This window comes from Amblyraja radiata, chromosome 11 (genome assembly GCF_010909765.2).
Source record: "Amblyraja radiata isolate CabotCenter1 chromosome 11, sAmbRad1.1.pri, whole genome shotgun sequence".
NCBI classification, from domain to species: Eukaryota; Metazoa; Chordata; class Chondrichthyes; order Rajiformes; family Rajidae; genus Amblyraja; species Amblyraja radiata.
Window position 1 is genome coordinate 38,921,152 of NC_045966.1, and position 23,175 is coordinate 38,944,326.

General features: G+C 45.6%; 1 protein-coding gene across 1 annotated transcript in view; it reads left to right on the forward strand.

Annotated features, from left to right (window-relative positions):
• Positions 1–23,175, forward strand: part of mgat4b (alpha-1,3-mannosyl-glycoprotein 4-beta-N-acetylglucosaminyltransferase B) — a 136,224-nt gene that overhangs the window by 95,771 nt on the left and 17,278 nt on the right. Inside the window, exons 7-9 of the mRNA XM_033029719.1 lie at positions 4,472–4,547; positions 6,317–6,431; positions 13,430–13,560. Coding sequence (XP_032885610.1) covers positions 4,472–4,547; positions 6,317–6,431; positions 13,430–13,560 — 322 coding nt within the window. The remainder of the gene's footprint in view (positions 1–4,471; positions 4,548–6,316; positions 6,432–13,429; positions 13,561–23,175) is intronic.

Here is a 23,175-nt window from a genome sequence, read left to right on the forward strand (position 1 = left end):
AGGAAGAAGCTGTTTTCGGACTCAAGAGGATCAGTAATCAGATCGACGTCAATTGGAAATAATTTCCCAAGAGCTGGGGAGAATGAGATTTCTTTTTTCACACAGTGAGTGTTGTGATATCCTGCTGAACATGTGGTGTGGAAGCAGATTCAGTCTGAACTTGAAGTAAAATTGAATAAATACTTAGGGGAGAAAGAAGCCGTTTCATGAAAAATAGTAGTTGTGGGATTAATTAAGGCTGGCACAGTGGCGCAGCTGGTAGAACTGCTGCCTCACAGTGCCAGAGTCCTGGGTTCAATCCTGGCCTCAGGTACTGTTTGTGTGGAATTTGCTCGGTTCCCCTCTGACCGTGTCGTTTTCCTCCGGATGCTCAGGTTTCCACCCACATCCCAAAGACGTGCATGTTTGTTGGTTAATTGAGTGTGTAGGGACTGGGTGAGAAAGTGGGGTATGCTGCCTGGATTGAAAGGTGTAAGCTATAACCAGAGAACATAGATCATCAAACAGTATATCATGGCACAACCACAGGCCCTTCGGCCCACAATGTCTGTGCCAAGCATGATGCCAAGATCATCAGTTTTGGTCAGACTTTGATTGTTTTCTCTGGAGTGACAGAGGCTGAGGTGAGACCTGATAGAACATTCTGAGAGCCATTATAAAGCTATTCATTGGGGTGGACAGTCAGAACCTTTTCCCTTGTGTGGAAATGTCAAAGACTAGGGGGCAAAGTTTGAAGGAGATGTGTGGGGCAATTAATTCGACAGAGTGGTAGTTGCCTGGGGAGAAAGTTATGGCTGTCTATCCCTTTCTGTTCTTGTGCTGGGATGTACTGATTAATGTTTTCTGTTCTCTCGTTATAGCTGATACCCTCTAATGTGGATAACCAACAGTGCCTGAGGTTGTGGTGGAAGTGGATACGATAATGGTGTTGATGCTTTTAGATAGGCACATGAATATGCAGGGGATGGAGAGATGTAGATAATATCAGGCAGAAAAGGGTTAGTTTACTATGTTTACCAGGGACATTGTGGGCCGAAGGGCCTGTGTACATGCTGTATGTTCTATGTTCACTTTCCCCACTATGGTACAGAAGTAAGCAACTGCAGTTCCTAGAGGTCACAGCCATACAGCATGCAAACAAGCCCTTTGGCCCACCTTGCAATGATTTAGATAAAGGGATTCAAAGTAACTTTAGCAAATTTGCAGATGACACAAAGCTGGGTGGCAGTGTGAACTGTGAGGAGGATGCTATGAGAATGCAGAGTGACTTGGACAGGTTGGGTGAGTGGGCAGATACATGACAGATGTAGTTTAATGTGGATAAATGTGAGGTTACCCATTTTGGTAGCAAAAACAGGAAGGCAGATTATTATCTGAATGGTGTCAAGTTGGGAAAAGGGGAAGTACAACGGGATCTGGGGATCCTTGTTCATCAGTCAACCTGAATCGACGTGTGAGGACGTGATTACTGAGCTATGTTTACCGTCAGCCCTCTGGGTTGATTACTCCCAGAGATGTGCCGACCTGTTTTGAACAATGTGCCCTTGGGTAAACTGTGCACTCGCTAGTTCTTCAAAGTAAAAGAGGATTATCTTTATTGTTGACAAACTGGAATAAACCCGTCCACACAGCTGACATTAAAATCCGACAAACTTGTCTTTGTTCTCGCTGATAAGAGGTTTGGCAACAATCACAAGAAAAGAACTTGCAGCCTGATCTCCAAAGAATTTAAGCTGGCAACGCTTTTATCTTGTGGGATGCTTTGGGCTTTGGAAGAACATTTTGCTAAGAATAATCCTGGTTTCTACTGTAAGGTTTGGTGGATTGCAGTTATGTGTTCTGGCCTTTGGCATTGTTCTATTTTAGTTTTAGAATAATATTTGTTCCGCATTCTATGTATAGGAAGGAACCAGGTGCCACAGTTTAAGAATAAGGGTAAGCCATTTAGAACGGAGATGAGGAAAAACTTTTTCACACAGAGTTGTGAGTGTGGAATTCTCTGCCTCGGAAAGCAGTGGAGGCCGGTTCTCTGGATGCTTTGAAGAGAGAGTTAGATATAACCTTTAAAGATAGCGGAGCCAGAGGATATGGGGAGAAGGAAGGAACGGGGTACTGATTGTGGATGATCAGCCATGGTCACGTTGAATGACGGTGCTGGCTCAAAGGGCCGAATGGCCTATTCCTGCACCTATTGTCTATTGTCTATAGTCTAACTGCAGATGCTAGTTTATACCGAAGATAAGCACAAAATGCTGGAGTAACTCAGCGGGTCAGGCAGCATCTCTGGAGAAAAGGAATAGGTGATGTTTTGGGTCGGAACCTTTCATCAGACTGAAAAAAGTGAAAAAGGATTTGAATGGTTTCTTTAGTGTGAAGAAGGGTCCTGACCCTCTGGGTTACTCCAGCATTTTGTTCCTCGTTCTAACTCCTCTCCCACCTCGTCTTCATGAGTTTGTCCTCTCCCGAGGATGCCAATTGTTCGATGTCCCGAAAGTGCCGGCAGGACTTGTTCCACAAAAAATCAAGATTTCTATATCGAGACATCCATTTCATTACAAACTTCTATCCAGCACTTAAATACACCTGGACCATTTCCGACATTTCCCTACCGTGTCCAGACCTCACTATCTCCATCGCAGGTAACAGACTACTGACCGACATTTACTATTAACCCACTGACTCTGATGGCTATCTGGACTACACTTCTTCCCACCCTACTCCTAATTCCTCCATCTACGCCGCATCTGCACCCAGAATGAGGTGTTCCAAACCAGGGCACCGGAGATGTCATTCTTTAGGGAACGGGGGTTCCCCTCTTCTACTATAGATGAGGCTCTCACCAGGGTCTCTTCAATACCCTGTAACTCTGCTCTCACTCCTCATCCCCCCCACTCGTAACAAGGGCAGCGTCGCCCTTGTCCTCACCTTCCACCCTACCAGCCGTCACATACAACAAAGAATCCTCCGACATTTTCGCCACCTCCAACGGGATCCCACCACTGGCCACATCTTCCCATCTCACCCCCTTTCGGCTTTCCTCAGAGACTGCTCCCTCTGTAACTCCCTGGTCAATTCGTCCCTTCCCACCCAAACCACCCCCTCTCCTGGCACTTTCCCTTGCAACCGCAGGAAATGCTACACTTGTCGCTTTACGTCCCCCCTTGACTCCATCCAAGGACCCAATCAGTCTTTCCAGGCGCAGGTTCACCTGCACCTCCTCCAACCTCATCTACTGCATCCGCTGCTCTAGGTGTCAGCTGCTCTACATCGGTGAGACCAAGCGTAGGCTTGGCGATAGCTTCGCCCAACACCTCCGCACAGTTCGCAATAACCAACCTGATCTCCCGGTGGCCCAACACTTCAACTTCCCCTCCCATTCTGAATCCGACCTTTCTGTCCTGGGCCTCCTCCATGGCCAGAGTGAGGCCCACCGTAAATTGGAGGAGCAGCACCTCATATTTTGCTTGGGTAGTTTGCACCCCAGCGGCTTGAACATTGCCTTCTCCAATTTCAGGTAGTCCCTGCTTTCTCCTTCTTTCCCCTCCCCGTCCCAGCTCTCCCACAGCCCACTGTCTCCACCTCTTCCTTTCTTCTTCCCGCCCCCCTCACCCCTACATCAGTCTGAAGAAGGGTCTCGACTGATGTAGGGGTGTCTACATCCTCGTAAATCTACTCTGCACCTTTTCCAGCTTGGGCCGAAAGGAATGGTCAACTTTTCAGATCGTAACCCTGTTAAGCCTAGAACTGTTCCATTCCCCCCTCCCCCTCTTCTCCCCCTCCCCCTCTTCCTTCTCCCCCCAAAGACATTGCCTGACCTGCTGACTTCCTCCAGCTCATTACTACAGATTCCAGTACCTGCAGTCTCTGGTGTCTACACTTTCTCAAGGATAATTGGTGATGCATAATAGATTCTGACCTTGCTAGAAGAGCCCATGTCTTGTAAATGAATAAAATATGTAAGTCTGTACTTAGAGACTCCAGTGATGCCTGTATAAATGCAAGCCGTGATTGTAACAGTGATTGCTCTAGCGTTAGAGCAAGTGTGATTGGCTCCTTACAAACGATTTGAAAATCTTTCTTTGCCATTGGTGTCACTGAACTTCCCATCAATCACTCTAAATCGTGGGCCGACAGACAGCGCTGTAAGCAATAATGTAAATCTGCGCAACCAGAATAATGGTGTTATCAGGCAACTGAACCATCCTACCTACAGTTGGAGAGCAGTCCCAAACCACTATCCACCTGATTGGAGACTCTCGGACTCTCTTTGATTGGGTTTTACTGGCACTTTATCTTGCACTAAACGTTATTCACTTTATCCTGCTTCTGTACACTGCGGATGGCTCAATTGTAATCATGTATTGTCTTTCTGCTGACTGGTTAGCACGTAACAAAAGCTTTTCACTATACCTCGCTACACGTGACAATAAACTAAACTAAACTGAATCTGCATCTATTCTATTTATTTCAGATGGAGAACCAAACAGAACCTGGACTATTGCTTTTTAATGATGTATGCCCAATTGAAGGGCACCTATTATGTACAGGTGAGACCTAGTGCGTCTTATTTTATATAACTGCTCCTTTAAAGAAAGTCATTTCAGTTGGAGAAAAAAATTACTTGATTGGTGAAGAAGCATAACTTACTACATGTCTAAAGAACAGCTAGCTTTTAGTTCCGAAAAGCATTTGTCAATTGTGTATTGATTTGTTCCGTGAAAGTGTTTCAGACACTTTTAATAGGGTCATCACCCTAAATTTTACAGTAATAACCTTGTTCGACAAGCAATTAGCAGGACCCTAGCATGTGGAATTGTCTGTGATGAACTTAAAGCACTAATGTTTCTGACAGTAAGAATTTGCTAGCATGATTCTATATGTTTTTGAATGCCTTCAACATGTTGAATGCCCCTTCCTGATTCAGTGCAAGCTAACAATCATAGAATGGCACAGAATAGAAACCTATTCAATCCATCATGTCGGCAATTCTAAAGAGATTATCTGATTAATGCGATTCATTTATTTGTCACTGATTAATGGGATCTGTTGAAGGTGGTGTTTTGCATCATGATTGAGTTTTTGTTAGTCTGTATGCAAAGGTTACAGCAGCAGGTACATTTTAGTTAATTGAGATCTTGTCAACCTTAAGTCTCAAGACTACAACTCAACGTTCAACACCATCATCCTCATCGTACCTGGTACCAACCTCAGGGAACTAGGCCTCTGCGCATCCCGATGCAACTGGATCCTCGACTTCCCCATCAACAGACCACAATCGGTATGAATCGCCAATAGCACTTCCTTCTTGATAACCATGAGCACAGGGGTACCTCAAGGCTGTGTGCTCAGCCTCCTGCTCTACTCACTCTAAACCCATGATTATGTAGCCAGACAAATTTCCAACTCCATCTTTAAATTCACCGATGAAACCACCGTTGTTGGACAAATTACGGGTAATGATGAGAGATGCAGGAGGGAGCTCAATTGCCTGATTGAATGAATGGTGCCAGAACGACAACTTGCTCTCAGTGTCAGTAAGAACAAGGAGCTGATTGTTGACTTCAGAAGAACAAGGCCGAGGATCCATGAACATGTCTGAGTCAACAACGTCAAGCTCCTGGGCGTGCATACCTCTGAAGATGTGTCTTGGGTCCGGTGCATTGATGCAATCATAAAGAAAGCCCCATTAAAGCCTCCACCTCCTTAGAAAATTGAAGAGATTTACTATGTCGACAAATACTCTCTTGAACTTCTACAGGTGTACGTTAGAGCGCATATTGACTGGGTGCATCATAGTCTGGTTCAGCAACTCGAATGCCCAGGAATAAAGACACTGCACAGTCCATCAAGGGTACTGACCTCCCCACCATTGAAGAGATCTATAAGAGTTGCTGCCTCAAAAAGGCAACCAGCATCATCAAAGACCCACACCATCCTGGCCAGGCTCTCATTTCATTCCTCAAGTCGGGATAAAGGTACTGTGGCTTCCAGGTTCAAGAACAGCTTTGTCCCAACAACCACCAAGCTCGTGAACACTACACCATCAACTAAACTTTGAACTACAATTCATCCTGGTTGCAATAAGGACTTTGGGCTTTTTTAGCAATAGTATCGGGTTTCTTATTTTATTGAACTTTTTTGTTTATTTTATAATCTAGAAGTACTGTGTTTACAGTCTCCTGCCAGTAAGAATTACATTGTTCCAGTTTCGGTATATATGACAATTAAACATTCTTGACACTTGACTCTTAAAAACTATCAAGCAGCAGGCTTTATAGGAAGTTATTAACTGAAGAGAGTTTGTGTTTCTACCTAGCTGGAAGATGATATTGTGGCGAGACCCAATTATTTAAGCACAATGAAGAACTTTGCACTGCAGCAGCCCTCAGAAGAGTGGATGATCTTGGAATTTTCCCAACTGGGATTTATTGGTAAGAGCCCAGAAATACTGTTTGTTAAAACTTACAATGTAGATCTTTCCCCATCTCACCCCGCACCACAAACCCAAACTTAGGGTGACTTCTCAATGAATCTAATACAGGTCCACCACCGATTTTCCGGCAACTAGTAGTCCAGAACCTCCTCTAATCCAGACAAAATGACCAGAGCGCATTTGAACCCCCTCCCCCCCTTAAGTCCCCCCAAAACATGGTGCCTATCTACCTCATTGGAGTCCTTTGGACTATCTTTAATCGGACTTTACTGGACTTTATCTTGCACTAAATGTTATTCCCTTGATCCCGCACCTGTACACTGTGGACGGCTTGTTATCATGTATGGTGTTTCCAATAGCGAGCAACAAAAAGCTTTTCATTGTACCTTGGTACACGTGACATTAAACTAAACTAAACTAACTTAACATTTCATCCAATCTATGGCACATCCAATAGTGCAGCACTCCTTGGTATTGTAGTGTCGGCGGAGATTTCATGCACGGGTTTGGACCATGTATCCATAGTTATGGCTTGGAAGCGAGAGTACATTCCACCACGGCACGGCCCACACCTCAGTGTGACAACCCGGATTATCAATTGGCCTGAGCTGATGGAGGGAGGCAAGTGGAATGTGCAGTTAGCAATCTCCCAGAAGTGAGCTTCTTTGTTCTGCTGAATGTTCACGTTGGCAGGCACTGTACATTGTTCTTGTTTTTTTGCTGATGACTTGGCTTGGATTCACCCACTCATAAAGCCTTATGCCTCAGCGCGCTACATGTTGGTTTTAGTTTTAGAGATACAGCATAGAAACAGGCCCTTTGGCCCGCCAAGTCCGTGCCTAGTTCTATCCTGCACACTAGGGACAATTTATAGAGGCCAATTAACCTACAAACCTGTGCGTCTTTGGGATGTGGGAGGATACAGGAGCACCCGGAGGAAACCCACATGGTCACAAGGAGGTAGACACAAAATGCTGGAGTAACTCAGCGGGTCAGGCAGCATCTCTGGGGAGAAGGAATGGGTCACAAGGAGAACGTACAAACTCTGTACAGACAGCACCTGTAGTCAGAATCGAACCTGGCGCTGTAAGGCAGCAACTCTACTACTGTGTCATTATGTTGCCCTTTCAGGAAAATAAATCATAAAATTGTTTTAAAATCTCTGTGAACACAGACAGAAGTTGTGTATTTAAGAACAGGGTCATTAACAACGTCTTGGGCTTAACCTAGCATATAATAAGATTAAGTAGATCTCAACACTATCAACCGTACTAATATCTTCACTCAAAACTTTACTGATTACTCTTGAAAGTTTTATTGAGTTCCGAATTTCCATAGTGAAAAGACACTTCCTAATTTGATCGTCCTGGTCTTAATATTAAGTTTGTGAACCTTGTTCTGGCACTCTCCCCTATCTCCCAGGGTGGAGGAATCCAGATTGCCTGGAACACGCTGCCGGAGGTGGTGGTGAAGACAGATACGATAGTGGCGTGTAAGAGAATTTTGGATAAGCACATGGCTATGAAAGGAATGGAGGATGTGTTTTATGTGCAGGCAGATAAGAGTTGGTCTTGGCATCTTGTTCGGCACAGACATTGTGGACTGAAGGGCCTGTTCCTGTGCTGCATTGTTCGATAAGGACATGCTTTGCAGTGAAATTTGCACAGCTATGTTTTAAACAGGCTGGCACTCGATGATCTTTCAGGCTCTTAGTAATGCAAAATGTTCCTGATGTTAAACAAGGAATCGTAATACTATTAGATGAGCAGCTGGAGCCGTGTCTTAGGAATTTATACCAGCTGTTTGCTCCTTTGAAAAGTAATGAAAATGTATAATATGTTTGACACTAATCCCTGAAACAAATAAGATTAGCATTTAAAAAAAAAAGAGGAATATGGGTGTTTCTGTAAATAAGGGTACCAACCTGTGATATTGGTGGCCAAATTTGAGAGTTAATAAATTATAACAAAATACCACAGCATTAAAAATGAGCCTACCTATGATTCTTTTGAGCTAATTTGTGACTAAAATTTAATACTTTTGAAATTTGGAAAAAAAACAAGAAAAAAATATTTATAAATTAATATTTTTTTTAAATATTCATAAATGAGAAAGAATATATTAACCTTTCATCGAATTTGATGTTAATTTACTCGAAATTTTCCCGAACGAAAGGCATCTGTGTAGACAAAAGCGTACTTTCAATGAGACATGCCGTTATCTGGGACCAGATCAGGTTCGATTCCCTTTGCTACAGTGCACTCACTTTACACCAACATAGCAACAAGCAATGAAAGTTTAACGGAATTTAAACATTTCTATAGCAAACAAAAAACAACATTTATGAGAAAAGAATGAAAAAGTGCAAAAAGATTTTTACTAACCAGTGATTCCATGCAAAAACAAAGCGAACACAGTGTAATTCAGAGCCCAACGTGCTCAAAACATGGCCACTGCGACACTGTCTCATGTACTGATTTCTAAGCTCCCTTACAAAATGTCGGCACGCAACCCACCACGAGGCCCATAGTTCACGTCAGGCTCATTACAATAGTGTTGTTTGAATTTTTTTTAAATCGCAACGTGCAAATAAAAACCGTTGTAGCATTGACGATGTCAAAAAACGGGAGGGACAATAGATTGAGACGTCGCTAAGATAGGTTAGCAAACTTGATTCTCATTTATTTCATGATTTTAAGTTCTATTCATTATTAAGTATTTCAATGGAAAGCTTAAACACAAAATATAAACAGTAAAAAATGAAACAATAAATACAAAAACGGTTACTCTGCTTTTAATTCACACACGTGACCAAATGGACACTGCTACTCACGTTGTGCTGCAAAAACCTGGGGCATCAGAAAACCATCTAATCGGGTGATAAATGATAAAAATCATAAGCTTAAACAAGAAATAGTTGAGGGACAGGACCAGGACTTGGCGGAGTAGAGTGTTGGTGGAGGTAAATTGGATGGTTCTGCGGTCAAGGAAGAAACGGAGGGCTTTAAGGCCTTCCTGGTGGGGGATGGTGTAGAGCAGGGGAACCTTTTCATGGTGAAATGCCGCATCAAGTTAGCTGTAATCCAAGAAACTACAATTAGATATACTTCAAAATGTACATTATTTTGTTAAAATAGCCCTCATGACTTACTAATGCTTTAATGGTGGCCGTCAGACGGGGAGGATTATTTTGTTGAATCTTCTTTTACTCTTTGGAATTTTAAATACGTTCATTTTAAGATTAAAATAAAAAATAATAACAGATGAACAAAAACATGTTAATGATAATAAAGATTTGTTCTACAAAATTTGGATTCATTCAAAAGGCCACACTTAATGGCCTAGAAGGCCGCAGGTTCCCCACCCCTGGTGTAGAGCGACTGAAGTCCATAGTAAAGATGAGGGAGTGGGGGCTCGGAAAGCGGAAGTCATTAAAGAGACGAAGGGCATGTGAGGTATCTTGGACATAGTTCGGGAGAGATTGGACCGGGGGGGGGGGGGGGTAAGATGGAGTCAAGGTACGTGGAAATCATTTCCGTGGGACAGGAGCAGGCAGAAACAATGAGTCTGCCAGGGCAGTTGTGCTTGTGGATTTTGGGGAGAAGGTAAAACCAGGCTGTGGGGCTGGGAAACAATAGATGCTGCAGATGCTGGTTTATACCAAAGGGTGACACAAAATGCTGGAATAACTCAGCGGGTCAGGCCTCATCTCTAGAGAAAATGAAGAAGGGTCCCAACCCTTCTGACCCGTCCTGAAACGCCACCTGTCCACATTCTCCAGTGATACTGCCTGACCCGATGAGTTACTCCAACACTTCGTGTTCATCTTTAGATATTGAACACATGCGGGCAGAGGAGTTCAGTGTAACTTGGCATCATGTTCCGCACAAATGTTGTGGGCCAGAGGGCCTGTTCCTATGTTGTATTGGTCCATGTGTAGGAAGGAACTGCAGATGCTGGTTTATCCTGAAGATAGACACAAAGTGCTGGAGTAACTCAGCGGGTCAGGCACCATCTCTGCAGAAAAATAATAGGTGACGTTTTAGGTCGGAACCGTTCTTCAAACTGAAGAAACCCTGCAAACTCTTTATCATCCTTTTCAGTCTGAAGAAGGTTTCCGACCCAAAACATCACCTGTTTCTTTTCTCCAGAGATGCTGCCTAACCCGCTGAGTTACTCCAACATTTTGTGTCTATCTTGTGTACTGTTCTGCGTTCTCACCCTCCCCACTCAAAACTCCATCAGCGGCACCAATATCAGCCGTGCTCAGGGCCGTGTTTAACACCAGCTCTAATCATCAATCACTGCTTCACACCAGCTGTATCAGTGGGAGGATTGGAGGACTAGCTTGCGATCTATCACAGCTATCGTTCATGCAACCCTGAACCATGGAAGTGTGGGCGGTAAATTCAGTCACACATTCCTCTCAGGGGCCATCCATGGAACCGTGCAAATTGACTGTAAACGTGGGGAAGCTGGGACCTGACTAGTTGGTGCTTGGCAGATTTTTTTTACTTCCAAATATAAATTTTTATTTTTGTAATTACATTTTAAAAAGAAATTAAATGTGGAAAGATTTAATAGGAATCTGTGGGGTGATACTTTCACACAGATGGCTGTGGGTGAATTGAACAAGCTGACAGAGGAAGTAGTTGGGGCAGGACATGTACCAGCATTTAAAAGACATTTGGACTGGTACATGGACAGGAAAGGTTTAGAGGGCTATGGGCCAATTGCGGGCAAGTAGGAATAGCTTAGATTTGGAATCTTGGTTGGCAAAGGCGAGTTGGGCCAAATGGCCTGTTTCCGTGCTGTATGGTTCTATGGGGCAAGTCTGAAGAAGGCTTCTGATCCGAAACGTCACCTTTTCTCCACAGATGCTGCCTGACCTGCTGAATTACTCCAGCATTTTGTGTTTATCTTTAGAAAAATCAAAGCTGTGTTTAATATGGTGATCAGCATTAAAACAGTATAACTGCATTGAATTCCCACTCTGATGGGAGTTCTATGAGACCCTCTCTCACTGCTCCCCCTCTGTGATTCCTGCTGCACCTCCAACCCAAAACGTCACCTATCCATGCTCCCCAGAGATGCTGGCTGAACCACTGAGTTACTCCAGCACTTTGTATCTTTTTTTCTTGTAAACCAGCATCTGCGGTTCCTTGTTTTTACACTATGGCTGCGTTGAGCACAGCAGCAATGTTGAATATACTTTATTTTAATCCCCGTCTCCTCCAGCCCAATACCCACAGAGTCATCAGGAAATGCCACTGGAAAGCATGGGATCGATGCAGATATATAACGCTCGATGTTAATTTGGACGGGCACTTCCTTAACACAATTGCACCATTGTGAGCGGCCTGGCATTTCCAGCCTGCTCCAGCATGCATCTATTGACGCGACCAGCAATTTGTTTCTGCTGAGTTGGACGCAGCACATTTTTTATTCACCGCCCCGGCAGCGACTCTTTGCTGAGCTGCATTCAAATGGGAACAAGCCTGGCAGTGGGTTCCTTGTCTGCAGTAGTCCTCACACATGTGGCCTTGTTTCCCTTGTGTTCGAGCTGGGGGTGGGGATGCGGGGATCTCTGGCACAGATGCAGGGCTGGAGAGTGGAACTGGAGTGAGTGTTACTGGTGTCACATCTGTGCAGGCTCCAATAGAGAACACCATCTGATGAAATCAAAGGCAACTGCAAACGGTTGTTTTTATCATCAGGGCTGTCATAGAGGTCCTTCAGCCCACCTTGTCCGCACTGATCACGTTAGCATTCTGGGCTAGTCCCATTTTTCCTGCATTTGCCCCATATCCCTCTAAACTCTTCCTGTCCATGGAGTCATGCAGCATGAAAACAGGCTGCACTGTATGCCTGGACCTACACGATCTCCCGGTTGCTAAACACTTTAACTCCCCCTCCCATTCCCATACTGACCTTTCTGTCCTGGGCTTCCTCCACTGTCAGAGTGAGGCCACTGGATCAGCACCTCATATTTCGCTTGGGCAGCTTACAATGCAGCGGTATGAATATTGATTTCACTAACTTCAAGTAACCCTTGCATTCCCTGTCTTTCCGTCACTCCCCCATCCTAGTTCTTTGACCGTTTCACTGTCCTGATTAATTTTCCTGTTTGTATGCCTCATTGTCACCTTCCCCTCAGCCAACAATGAACCGTTGTACATTCCCTTGATCATCATCTGCTTTGATCTGTTCTTTTCACACCTTACATGCTCTTTTTACCCTTCCATATCTCTAGTTTCCCTCTCCCCTGATTCTCAGTCTGAAGAAGGGACACGACCCGAAACGTCACCCATTCCTTCTCTCCAGAGATGTTGCCTGTCCCGCTGAGTTACTCCAGCAGTTTGTGTCTATATTCTGTACTGTATGACTCCTCCCCCTTGTTCTCCAATCCTCCCACTGATACAGCTGGTGTGAAGCAGTGACTGATGATTAAAGCTGGTGTCAAACGTGGCCTTGGGCGAACATGGCTGCTGATGGTGTTTTGAGTGGGGAGGGGCATATTTTTCATACACAGAGCGGTGGAGTTGCTGCCTTGCAGCACCGGAGACCCGGGTTTGATCCTGACTACAGGTGCTGTCTGTACGGAGTTTGTACGTTCTTCCTGTGACTGCGTGTTTTTTCCCCACGTGCTCCAGTTTCCTCCCACACTCCAAAGACGGGTGGGTTTGTAGGTTATTTGGCTTTTGCAAAATTGTACCTATTGTGTAGGATGGGGCTAGTGTACGGGGTGATTGCTGGTCGGCGTGGACTCGGTGGATCGAAGGGCCTTGTTCCTATGCTGTCTCTCTAAAACTAAACACAAAAACAATTTCTTCCCATCAACCTCCTGCAGATACTAATAGTTCCGTGCTGATTCTCTAAACTAAATAATTACAAAATGCTTGTTCTCAAAATAAACCTCTACGTGCATACGTGATACCACGTGTGTTCTCAATGTTAATAACAGGTATTAACAGTATTTTCAATCGCATTGTTTAGGAAAGATGTTCAAGTCACTGGACCTAAGTCTGATTGTAGAGTTTATCCTGATGTTCTACAAGGACAAACCCATCGACTGGCTACTCGATCACATCCTCTGGGTTAAAGTCTGCAACCCGGAAAAAGATGCGGTAAGTTTCCCTTTTCAAACCGTCCGCCTCCCCTTTAAAGAGAAAGACGCCAATTCCCCAGGGTGGGGAAAGTGTCTGCACCTGGGTCATAGAATCATAGTGTGGAAACAGGCCCTTTGGCCACAACTTGCCCACACCGACCAACATGTCCCATCTACACATGCCACATGTTGCATTTGGCCCATATCCCTCTAATTGTATCCTATCCATGTACCAGCTAAGGAGAAGCAAGGAGTGAAATCTAAAGGCAGTGGGAGGGATATGGGTGGGAAGGGAAAGAGGGCGGGATGAAAGGGGAAAGGGAACTTGGGGGGGGGGGGAGGTGGAAGGGGAAGAATTTGGGAAGAGAGAGACACAACATGTAAACAGGCCCTTTGGCCCACTGAGTTCATGTCGACCAGCGATCACCTGGTACATTTCCACTATCCTGCACACTCGGGACAATTTACAATTTTGTACCAAAGCCAATTAACGTACAAACTTGTACGTCTTTGGAGTGTGGGAGGAAACCGGAGCACCCAGAGAAAACCCACGCGGTCACAGGGAGAACGTACAAACTCCGTACAGACAGCACCTGAGGTCAGGATCGAAACCGGGTCTCTGGCGCTGTTAAAGCAGGGGGGCAGTGTTAGCTGTGTGGAGGATGCTAGGAGGCTGCAAGGTGACTTGGATAGGCTGGGTGAGTGGGCAAATGCATGGCAGATGCAGTATAATGTGGATAAATGTGAGGTTATCCACTTTGGTGGCAAAAACAGGAAAGTAGACTATTATCTGAATGGTGGCCGATTAGGAAAGGGGGAGATGCAACGAGACCTGGGTGTCATGGTACACCAGTCATTGAAATTAGGCATGCAGGTGCAGCAGGCAGTGAAGAAGGCGAATGGTATGTTACATAGAAACATAGAAATTAGGTGCAGGAGTAGGCCATTCGGCCCTTCGAGCCTGCACCGCCATTCAATATGATCATGGCTGATCATCCAACTCAGTATCCCGTACCTGCCTTCTCGCCATACCCTCTGATCCCCTTAGCCACAAGGGCCACATCTAACTCCCTCTTAAATATAGCCAATGAACTGGCCTCGACTACCCTCTGTGGCAGAGAGTTCCAGAGATTCACCACTCTCTGTGTGAAAAAAGTTCTTCTCATCTCGGTTTTAAAGGATTTCCCCCTTATCCTTAAGCTGTGACCCCTTGTCCTGGACTTCCCCAACATCGGGAGCAATCTTCCTGCATCTAGCCTGTCCAACCCCTTAAGAATTTTGTAAGTTTCTATAAGATCCCCTCTCAATCTTCTAAATTCTGGAGAGTATAAACCAAGTCTATCCAGTCTTTCTTCATAAGACAGTCCTGACATCCCAGGAATCAGTCTGGTGAACCTTCTCTGCACTCCCTCTATGGCAATAATGTCCTTCCTCAGATTTGGAGACCAAAACTGTACGCAATACTCCAGGTGTGGTCTCACCAAGACCCTGTACAACTGCAGTAGAACCTCCCTGCTCCTATACTCAAATCCTTTTGCTATGAAAGCTAACATACCATTCGCTTTCTTCACTGCCTGCTGCACCTGCATGCCCACTTTCAATGACTGGTGTACCATGACACCCAGGTCTCGCTGCATCTCCCCTTTTCCTAGTCGGCCACCATTTAGATAATAGTCTGCTTTCCTGTTTTTGCCACCAAAATGGATAACCTCACATTTATCCACATTATACTGCATCTGCCAAACATTTGCCCACTCACCCAGCCTATCCAAGTCACCTTGCAGTCTCCTAGCATCCTCCTCACAGCTAACACTGCCCCCCAGCTTAGTGTCATCCGCAAACTTGCAGATATTGCCTTCAATTCCCTCATCCAGATCATTAATATATATTGTAAATAGCTGGGGTCCCAGCACTGAGCCTTGCGGTACCCCACTAGTCACTGCCTGCCATTGTGAAAAGGACCCGTTTACTCCTACTCTTTGCTTCCTGTTTGCCAGCCAGTTCTCTATCCACATCAATACTGAACCCCCAATGCCGTGTGCTTTAAGTTTGTAAACTAATCTCTTATGTGGGACCTTGTCGAAAGCCTTCTGGAAGTCCAGATACACCACATCCACTGGTTCTCCCCTATCCACGCTACTAGTTACATCCTCGAAAAATTCTATAAGATTCGTCAGACATGATTTACCTTTTGTAAATCCATGCTGACTTTGTCCAATGATTTCACCACTTTCCAAATGTGCTGCTATCCCATCTTTAATAACTGACTCTAGCAGTTTCCCCACTACCGATGTTAGACTAACTGGTCTGTAATTCCCCGTTTTCTCTCTCCCTCCCTTCTTAAAAAGTGGGGTTACGTTTGCTACCCGCCAATCCTCAGGAACTACTCCAGAATCTAAAGAGTTTTGAAAGATTATTACTAATGCATCCACTATTTCTGGAGCTACTTCCTTAAGTACTCTGGGATGCAGCCTATCTGGCCCTGGGGATTTATCGGCCTTTAATCCATTTAATTTACCCAACACCACTTCCCGGCTAACCTGGATTTCACTCAATTCCTCCAACTCCTTTGACCCGCGGTCCCCTGCTATTTCCGGCAGATTATTTATGTCTTCCTTAGTGAAGACGGAACCAAAGTAGTTATTCAATTGGTCCGCCATATCCTTGTTCCCCATGATCAACTCACCCGTTTCTGACTGCAAGGGACCTACATTTGTTTTAACTAATCTCTTTCTTTTCACATATCTATAAAAACCTTTGCAGTCAGTTTTTATGTTCCCTGCCAGTTTTCTTTCATAATCTATTTTTCCTTTCCTAATTAAGCCCTTTGTCCTCCTCTGCTGGTCTCTGAATTTCTCCCAGTCCTCCGGTATGCTGCTTTTTCTGGCTAATTTGTATGCATCATCCTTCGCTTTGATACTATCCCTGATTTCCCTTGTTATCCACGGATGCACTACCTTCCCCGATTTATTCTTTTGCCAAACTGGGATGAACAATTTTTGTAGTTCATCCATGCAGTCTTTAAATGTCTTCCATTGCATATCCACCGTCAACCCTTTTAGAATTAATTGCCAGTCAATCTTGGCCAATTCACGTCTCATACCCTCAAAGTTACCTTTCTTTAAGTTCAGAACCATTGTTTCTGAATTAACAATGTCACTCTCCATCCTAATGAAGAACTCAACCATATTATGGTCACTCTTGCCCAAGGGGGCACGTACAACAAGACTGCTAACTAACCCTTCCTCATTACTCAATACTCAATAGCATTCATAGCAAAAGGATTTGAGTATAGGAGCAGGGAGGTTCTACTGCAGTTGTACAGGGTCTTGGTGAGACCACACCTGGAGTATTGCGTACAGTTTTGGTCTCCTAATCTGAGGAAGGACATTCTTGCCATAGAGGGAGTACATAGAAGGTTCACCAGACTGATTCCTGGGATGTCAGGACTTTCATATGAAGAAAGACTGGATAGACTCGGTTTGTACTCGCTAGAATTTAGAAGATTGAGGGGGGATCTTATAGAAACTTACAAAATTCTTAAGGGGTTGGACAGGCTAGATGCAGGAAGATTGTTCCCGATGTTGGGGAAGTCCAGAACAAGGGGTCACAGTTTAAGGATAAGGGGGAAATCTTTTAGGACCGAGATGAGGAAAACATTTTTCACACAGTGAGAGTGGTGAATCTCTGGAATTCTCTGCCACAGAAGGTAGTTGAGGCCAGTTCATTGGCTATATTTAAGAGGGAGTTAGATGTGGCCCTTGTGGCTAAAGGGATCAGGGGGTATGGAGAGAAGGCAGGTACAGGATACTGAGTTGGATGATCAGCCATGATCATATTGAATGGCGGTGCAGGCTCGAAGGGCTGAATGGCCTACTCCTGCACCTATTGTCTATGTTTCTATGTTAGGCAGCGTGATAGAGCTGTACAGGAAACGGGTCCTTCAGCCCACCTTGAACATATAGAGGTGGGGAAAGGAGCAAGGTGACTGGGTATTTGGGAGACAGTGGGGGAAATATGTGCCCACCCTGGTGGGGGATAGGAGAAAGAGAGGAGGGGGGGGGGGGGTCCCTCGTTTCATTTTACATTTCTCCCACCATCCCTCCCTCATGCTTTACATTTCACTCCCCCTCGTACTTCCATCTCTGACCCCTTTTTGTTTCCTTTTCACCTCCAGCCTGTCACTTACTCCACCCATCTACCAATCACCCCCCTCACCTGTATCCACCCATCACTTGCCAGGCTTTGTCATGCCCCACCTCTCTTTTCCAGCTTTCGCCCCCCCCCTTTCCATCAGTCCGAAGGAAAGTCCCGACCTGAAACATCGTCTGTCCATTCCCTCCACAGATGCTGAAACATAGAAACAAAGAACTGCAGATGCTGGTTTATACCAAGGATAGACACAAATTATTGGAGTAACTCAGTGGGTCAGGCAGCATCTCTGGAGAAAAAGGATAGCTGACTTTTCGGGTCGGGAAAGATTTAATAGGAATCTGAAGGGCAACTTTTTTTATACAAAGAGTGGTGGATATATGGAACGAGCTGCCGGAGGAGGTAGTTGAGGCTGGTACTAAGAAACGTTTAAGAAACACTTAGACTGGCACATGGATAGGATAGGTTTACAGGGTTCTGGGCCAAACGCAGGCAAGTGGAACAAGTGTAGATGGGACATGTTGGTCAACATGGGCAAGTTTGGCCGAAGGGCCTGTTTCCACACTGTATGACTCTATAGCTAATATTTGCAGTGTTTTGCCCAAATATTTCTCCCCTCATCCAAAGCCTGCAAGGAGCAGATTAACCCAAATTCCTGCTTTCCACAGAGATGCTGCCTGACCTGCTGAGTTCAGAGATGCTGCCTGACCCACTGACTTACTCCAGCACTTTGTATTTTGCTTAGGATTCCAGCACCTGCAGTCTCTTGTGTCTCCAGGGTTGTGGTGACGTTAATGTTGAGAAATGATGTGTGTTTTTAACAGATTAGTATCCAAGATCTGATGGATTTTTCTTCATCACGTTGACAACCTATTCCCTCAGGTAGTTTGCTGTTAGATTTCTGCTACACCGTCAGAAAGTCAGCTGTAACCCGTGTAACCCAACGGTGGATGATTAATGTACGCATTGTTGCAGGAGGGAGTTAGCAAAGGCTTTCTTAGCTCTTTGATTTTCCCCAGTCTACAATCCCTCCTTTGCACATTTTAGGTAAGCATCCTCAATTAGATGTGAGTTAATTAAGAGCTTTGTGTCTCAGTGCACTTCAAAGCCGAGCAATTGTTGTGTTTTTATGCAGATACAGTCCTTTGTGCACCCAACAGCCATGTAGAGGAAGTGAATACAGTGTAGAGCATAGAATAGTACAGCACAGGAACAGGCCCTTTGGCCCACAATATCTGTCCACACATGAAGCCAAAACCTAATCTTATGTGCCTGCATATAGTCAATATCTCTCCATTCCCATGTGTCTATCCTAAAGCCTCTTAAACACCACTATCGTATCTGCCTCCGCTACCCCTGGCAGTGCACTCCAGGTACTCACCACCCTTTGTGTAAAAAACCCCGCATATCTCCTGTAAACTTTGCCCCTCTCACCTTAAAACTATGTCTTCTGATATTTTATTTTTCCAGCCTAGGGGAAAAAGGATCTGATTGTCATCATTGTATATACTTCTATCAGGACTCCCCGCAATCTCCGGTGTTCCACGGAAAACGGTCCGTTTGTCCCATCTCTCCCTCCTAGCTAATACCTCCTAATCCAGACATCATTTCTATTAACCTTCACTGCACTCTCAACATCCAGCCTGTAATGGGACGACCAGAACTGCACACAGTACTGCAATGTGGCTGAACCATTTTTTGTCCTTTTGTTCACCAATCTGCCAATCAAAATGCCGTCACCTGTATCCACCTACCCCTCACCATGCTTTGTCCCATGCCAGCTCTTTTCCAGCTTTTTCTCCCCCACTACAATCTGTCTGAAGAAGGATTCAGACCTATCTTCCAGAGCTGCTGCCTGACCTGCTGAGTTATTCCAGTACTTTGGGTTCTACTCAAATTCTAGCGCCCCCAGTTCTTGAACTCCTTGCTGGACTGCAGATCCCCTGAGCACAAGGTGGCACAGTGGCTCCGCTGCCTCACAGCGCCTGAGACCCAGGTTCCATTCTGGCCTCGGGTACGATCTATTCAAAATTTGCACCTTCTCACTGTGTGACTGCGTGGGTTTCCTCTGGGTGCTCCGGTTTCCTCCCACACCCCGAAGCGGTGCGGATCTGTAGGTTAATTGACCCTCTGTCAATTTCCCCCTAGTTTTATGGAATGGGATGACATAGAACTAGTGTGAGCGGGTGATCTGTGGTCAGCATGCTCTCGGTGGGCAGAGAGACCTGTTTCTGTGTTGTATCTCTAAACTGAACTAGAGGTGAAGATAAGGAGAAAACAGGATGATGGAAATGGACTGGAAGGGACGGTGTGCGGTAGGGTCGGTGTGCGGGGTTAGTGTGGAAGGGTCATTGTGTGGGGTTAGTGTGGAAGGGTCATTGTGGGGATAGTGTGGTAGGGTCGGTGTGCGGGGTTAGTGTGTAAGGACCATTGTGTGGGATTAGTGTGGAGGGGAAGAGTCGTCGTGTGGGGATAGTGTGGAGGGGAAGGGTTGGTGTGTGGGGATAGTGTGGAGGGGAAGGGTTGGTGTGTGGGGATAGTGTGGAAGGGTCATTGTGGGGATAGTGTGGTAAGGTTGGTGTGTGGGATAGTGTGGAGGGGAAGGGTTGGTGTGTGGGGATAGTGTGGTAGGGTCATTGTGTGGGGATAGTGTGGAGGGGTCATTGTGGGGATAGTGTGGAAGGGTCATTGTGTGGGGATAGTGTGGTAGGGTCATTGTGTGGGGATAGTGTGGTAGGGTCATTGTGTGGGGATAGTGTGGTAGGGTCATTGTGTGGGGATAGTGTGGAGGGGTCATTGTGTGGGGATAGTGTGGTAGGGGAAGGGTTGGTGTGTGGGGATAGTGTGGTAGGGTCATTGTGTGGGGATAGTGTGGAGGGGTCATTGTGTGGGGATAGTGTGGAAGGGGAAGGGTTGGTGTGTGGGGATAGTGTGGAGGGGAAGGGTTGGTGTGTGGGGATAGTGTGGAGGGGAAGGGTTGGTGTGTGGGGATAGTGTGGAAGGGTCATTGTGGGGATAGTGTGGTAGGGTTGGTGTGTGGAAGGGCAACCTCTGTAAAAGTGGCTCTATACAAACAACGGTGAAGCCAGTTGTTTTCAAGGGGATACATTCAGGCCCCTGCAGAGCGACGTCGAGAACACACTGCCCATTTAAAACATTTCATCATGGTTGGTTATCCTGGGCAGCATTAATGGATGGATGCTATTAACATTGCATTTCCAGGCTCCAGGAAGGGAGCGAGAGACAGTGAGCTATAATGACCAAGTTTTCAACCCACAGGGAGGAAGCAGAATATGCAGTGGATAAAGTTACAGATAAGTAGCTCGAAGGCTTATGAGATTTGTAAACAGTTACTAATTGAGAGCATTAAAGCATTAGCAGACTTTGAGCTGGAGGAGGAAATGCCTGCATCAAAATTACAAAGTCAAACCGATAATCTGAATTCATGTGGCATCTTTACCATGGTAAGGGATCCCACGATAGTTTTTGGTTTATTATTATTACGTGTGGTGGTGCAGCAGTAGGGCTACTACCTTAGACCCGGGTTTGATCCTGACTAACGGTGCTGTCTGTACGTTCTCCCCGTGACCGCATGGGTTTTCTCCGAGTGCTCCCACATTCCAAAGACGTGCAGGTTTGTAGGTTAATTAGCTTCTATTCAAAAATTGTAAATTGTCCCTAGTGTTTAGGATAGTGCTGGTGTACGGGGCATCTGAAGTCTCCTGTGCCTCCAGTAGTGAAACTCTGAGAGATGTGGTTGAGGAATGAGTATTAGCCCTGGGGAATACCCTTGCTGCTTTGTATTATTGATGTTTCCTTGTGTTATTTAGACGTTAGAGATACAGGGCGGAAACAAGCCCTTTGCCCCAGTGAGTCCATGCCGACCAGTGCACCACTGTGGTGCTGGCCTAAGATGAGATGGCAAGAACCTCTGAGCCTGCAGCCCTCCCTCAGGGGAACAGCCCTGACCTGCGTAGTCGAGGGAGGGGAATTAGAACCAAAAAATGTCTTTCTGTAGCGAATGCTCACCACTGAATGCACAAACAGGGTTTTAGGTGTGATTTTGTTTCCAGTCTCAATTTATATCAAATCAACATAGGGATGCTGTACAAAACAAATGATTCTTCCACTGTCTGTAGCTCAGTCCAGCAAAACATTTCTTGCTGCATCAAACCTGCCTTTAGTCCAGAGACAAGAGAGTTTTATTGTCATATCTATCTACCGGCAACAGAACTATGAAATTCTTACTTGCTACAGTTTAACAGGTCTATAAACATAATGACATACAGATAATATCACCATAAAGTCAAAACCATAATACCAGGCAACCATAATAGTGCAAAGCCGAAGTCCGTAGTGCAATCAAAGACACAGTTCACGGAAGATCACAGTTGCTGAGGTTAGTTTTGTGCAGTGATCAAGAGCATGATGGTTGTTGGGAGGAAGCTGCTCTGGAACCTAGAGGTGATGGTTTTCACCCTTCTGTACCTTCTTCCTGATGGTAGCAGCAAGATGAGTGCGTGGCCAGGATGGTGTGGGTCTCTGATAATGCTGGCTGCCTTTTTGAGGCAGCGACTCTTGTAAATCCCTTTGTTGTGGGGGAGGCCAGTGGCTTTGATGGACCGGGCAGCGTCCAAAACATTGTGGTCTCCTTCGTTCCTGGGTGTTGGAGTGGCCGAACCAGGCCGTGATGCAACCAGTCAGTGTGCGGGTTGCACAGAGTTGCGAGTGGCAGTACAGAAGATCGCAATCTAATTACAGTCCAAGCCTGATCCACCAGATACTGTGTTCAGAAACTGCAGGACCTTGTCTCATCAGTACAAGGCAGGCAATCAGTTAAATACGTCAGACCTGCACAGAGTGTGAGCACAGTGGTGCAGCGGTAGAGTTGCTGCCTCACAGCGTGAGAGACCCCGGTTTGATCCTGACCAAGGGTGCTGTCTGTACGGAGTTTGCACGTTCTCCCTGTGACTGCATGGGTTTTCTCTAGGTGCTCCACTTTCCTCCCACATACCAAAGACGTGCAGGTTTGTTGGTTAATTGGCTTTGGTAAAGTTATAAATTGTTCCTAGTATGTAAGATAGTGTTAATGTACGGGGTGATCGCTGGTCGGCACGGACTCGGTGGGCTGAATGGCCTGTTTCTGCGCTGTATCTCTAAACTCTACAAGGCTGGCAATCAGATAAATACATGTCAGACCAGGCACACAGAGAGAGCACCCCAGTCGTTGTTGAGGGCTGTCCGAAACCCTGTTTGTGAGACGACTGATAGCTGGCGGTACAGAGCTATTTACAACAATCTAAATTCCACTCCCAGCTCAGGTACTAACTGGTTAGGGTAGGGTAATGCTGGCCCATAACTCCCCCTCCCCCCCACCCACCCACCCCTCCTCCCCCCAGCATGGTTCAATACCCTAACAACACTAGCTCATCGGATAATACTGTTCTCAGTGACAGGTTTTGCCCCACTACCTTGTTACCGA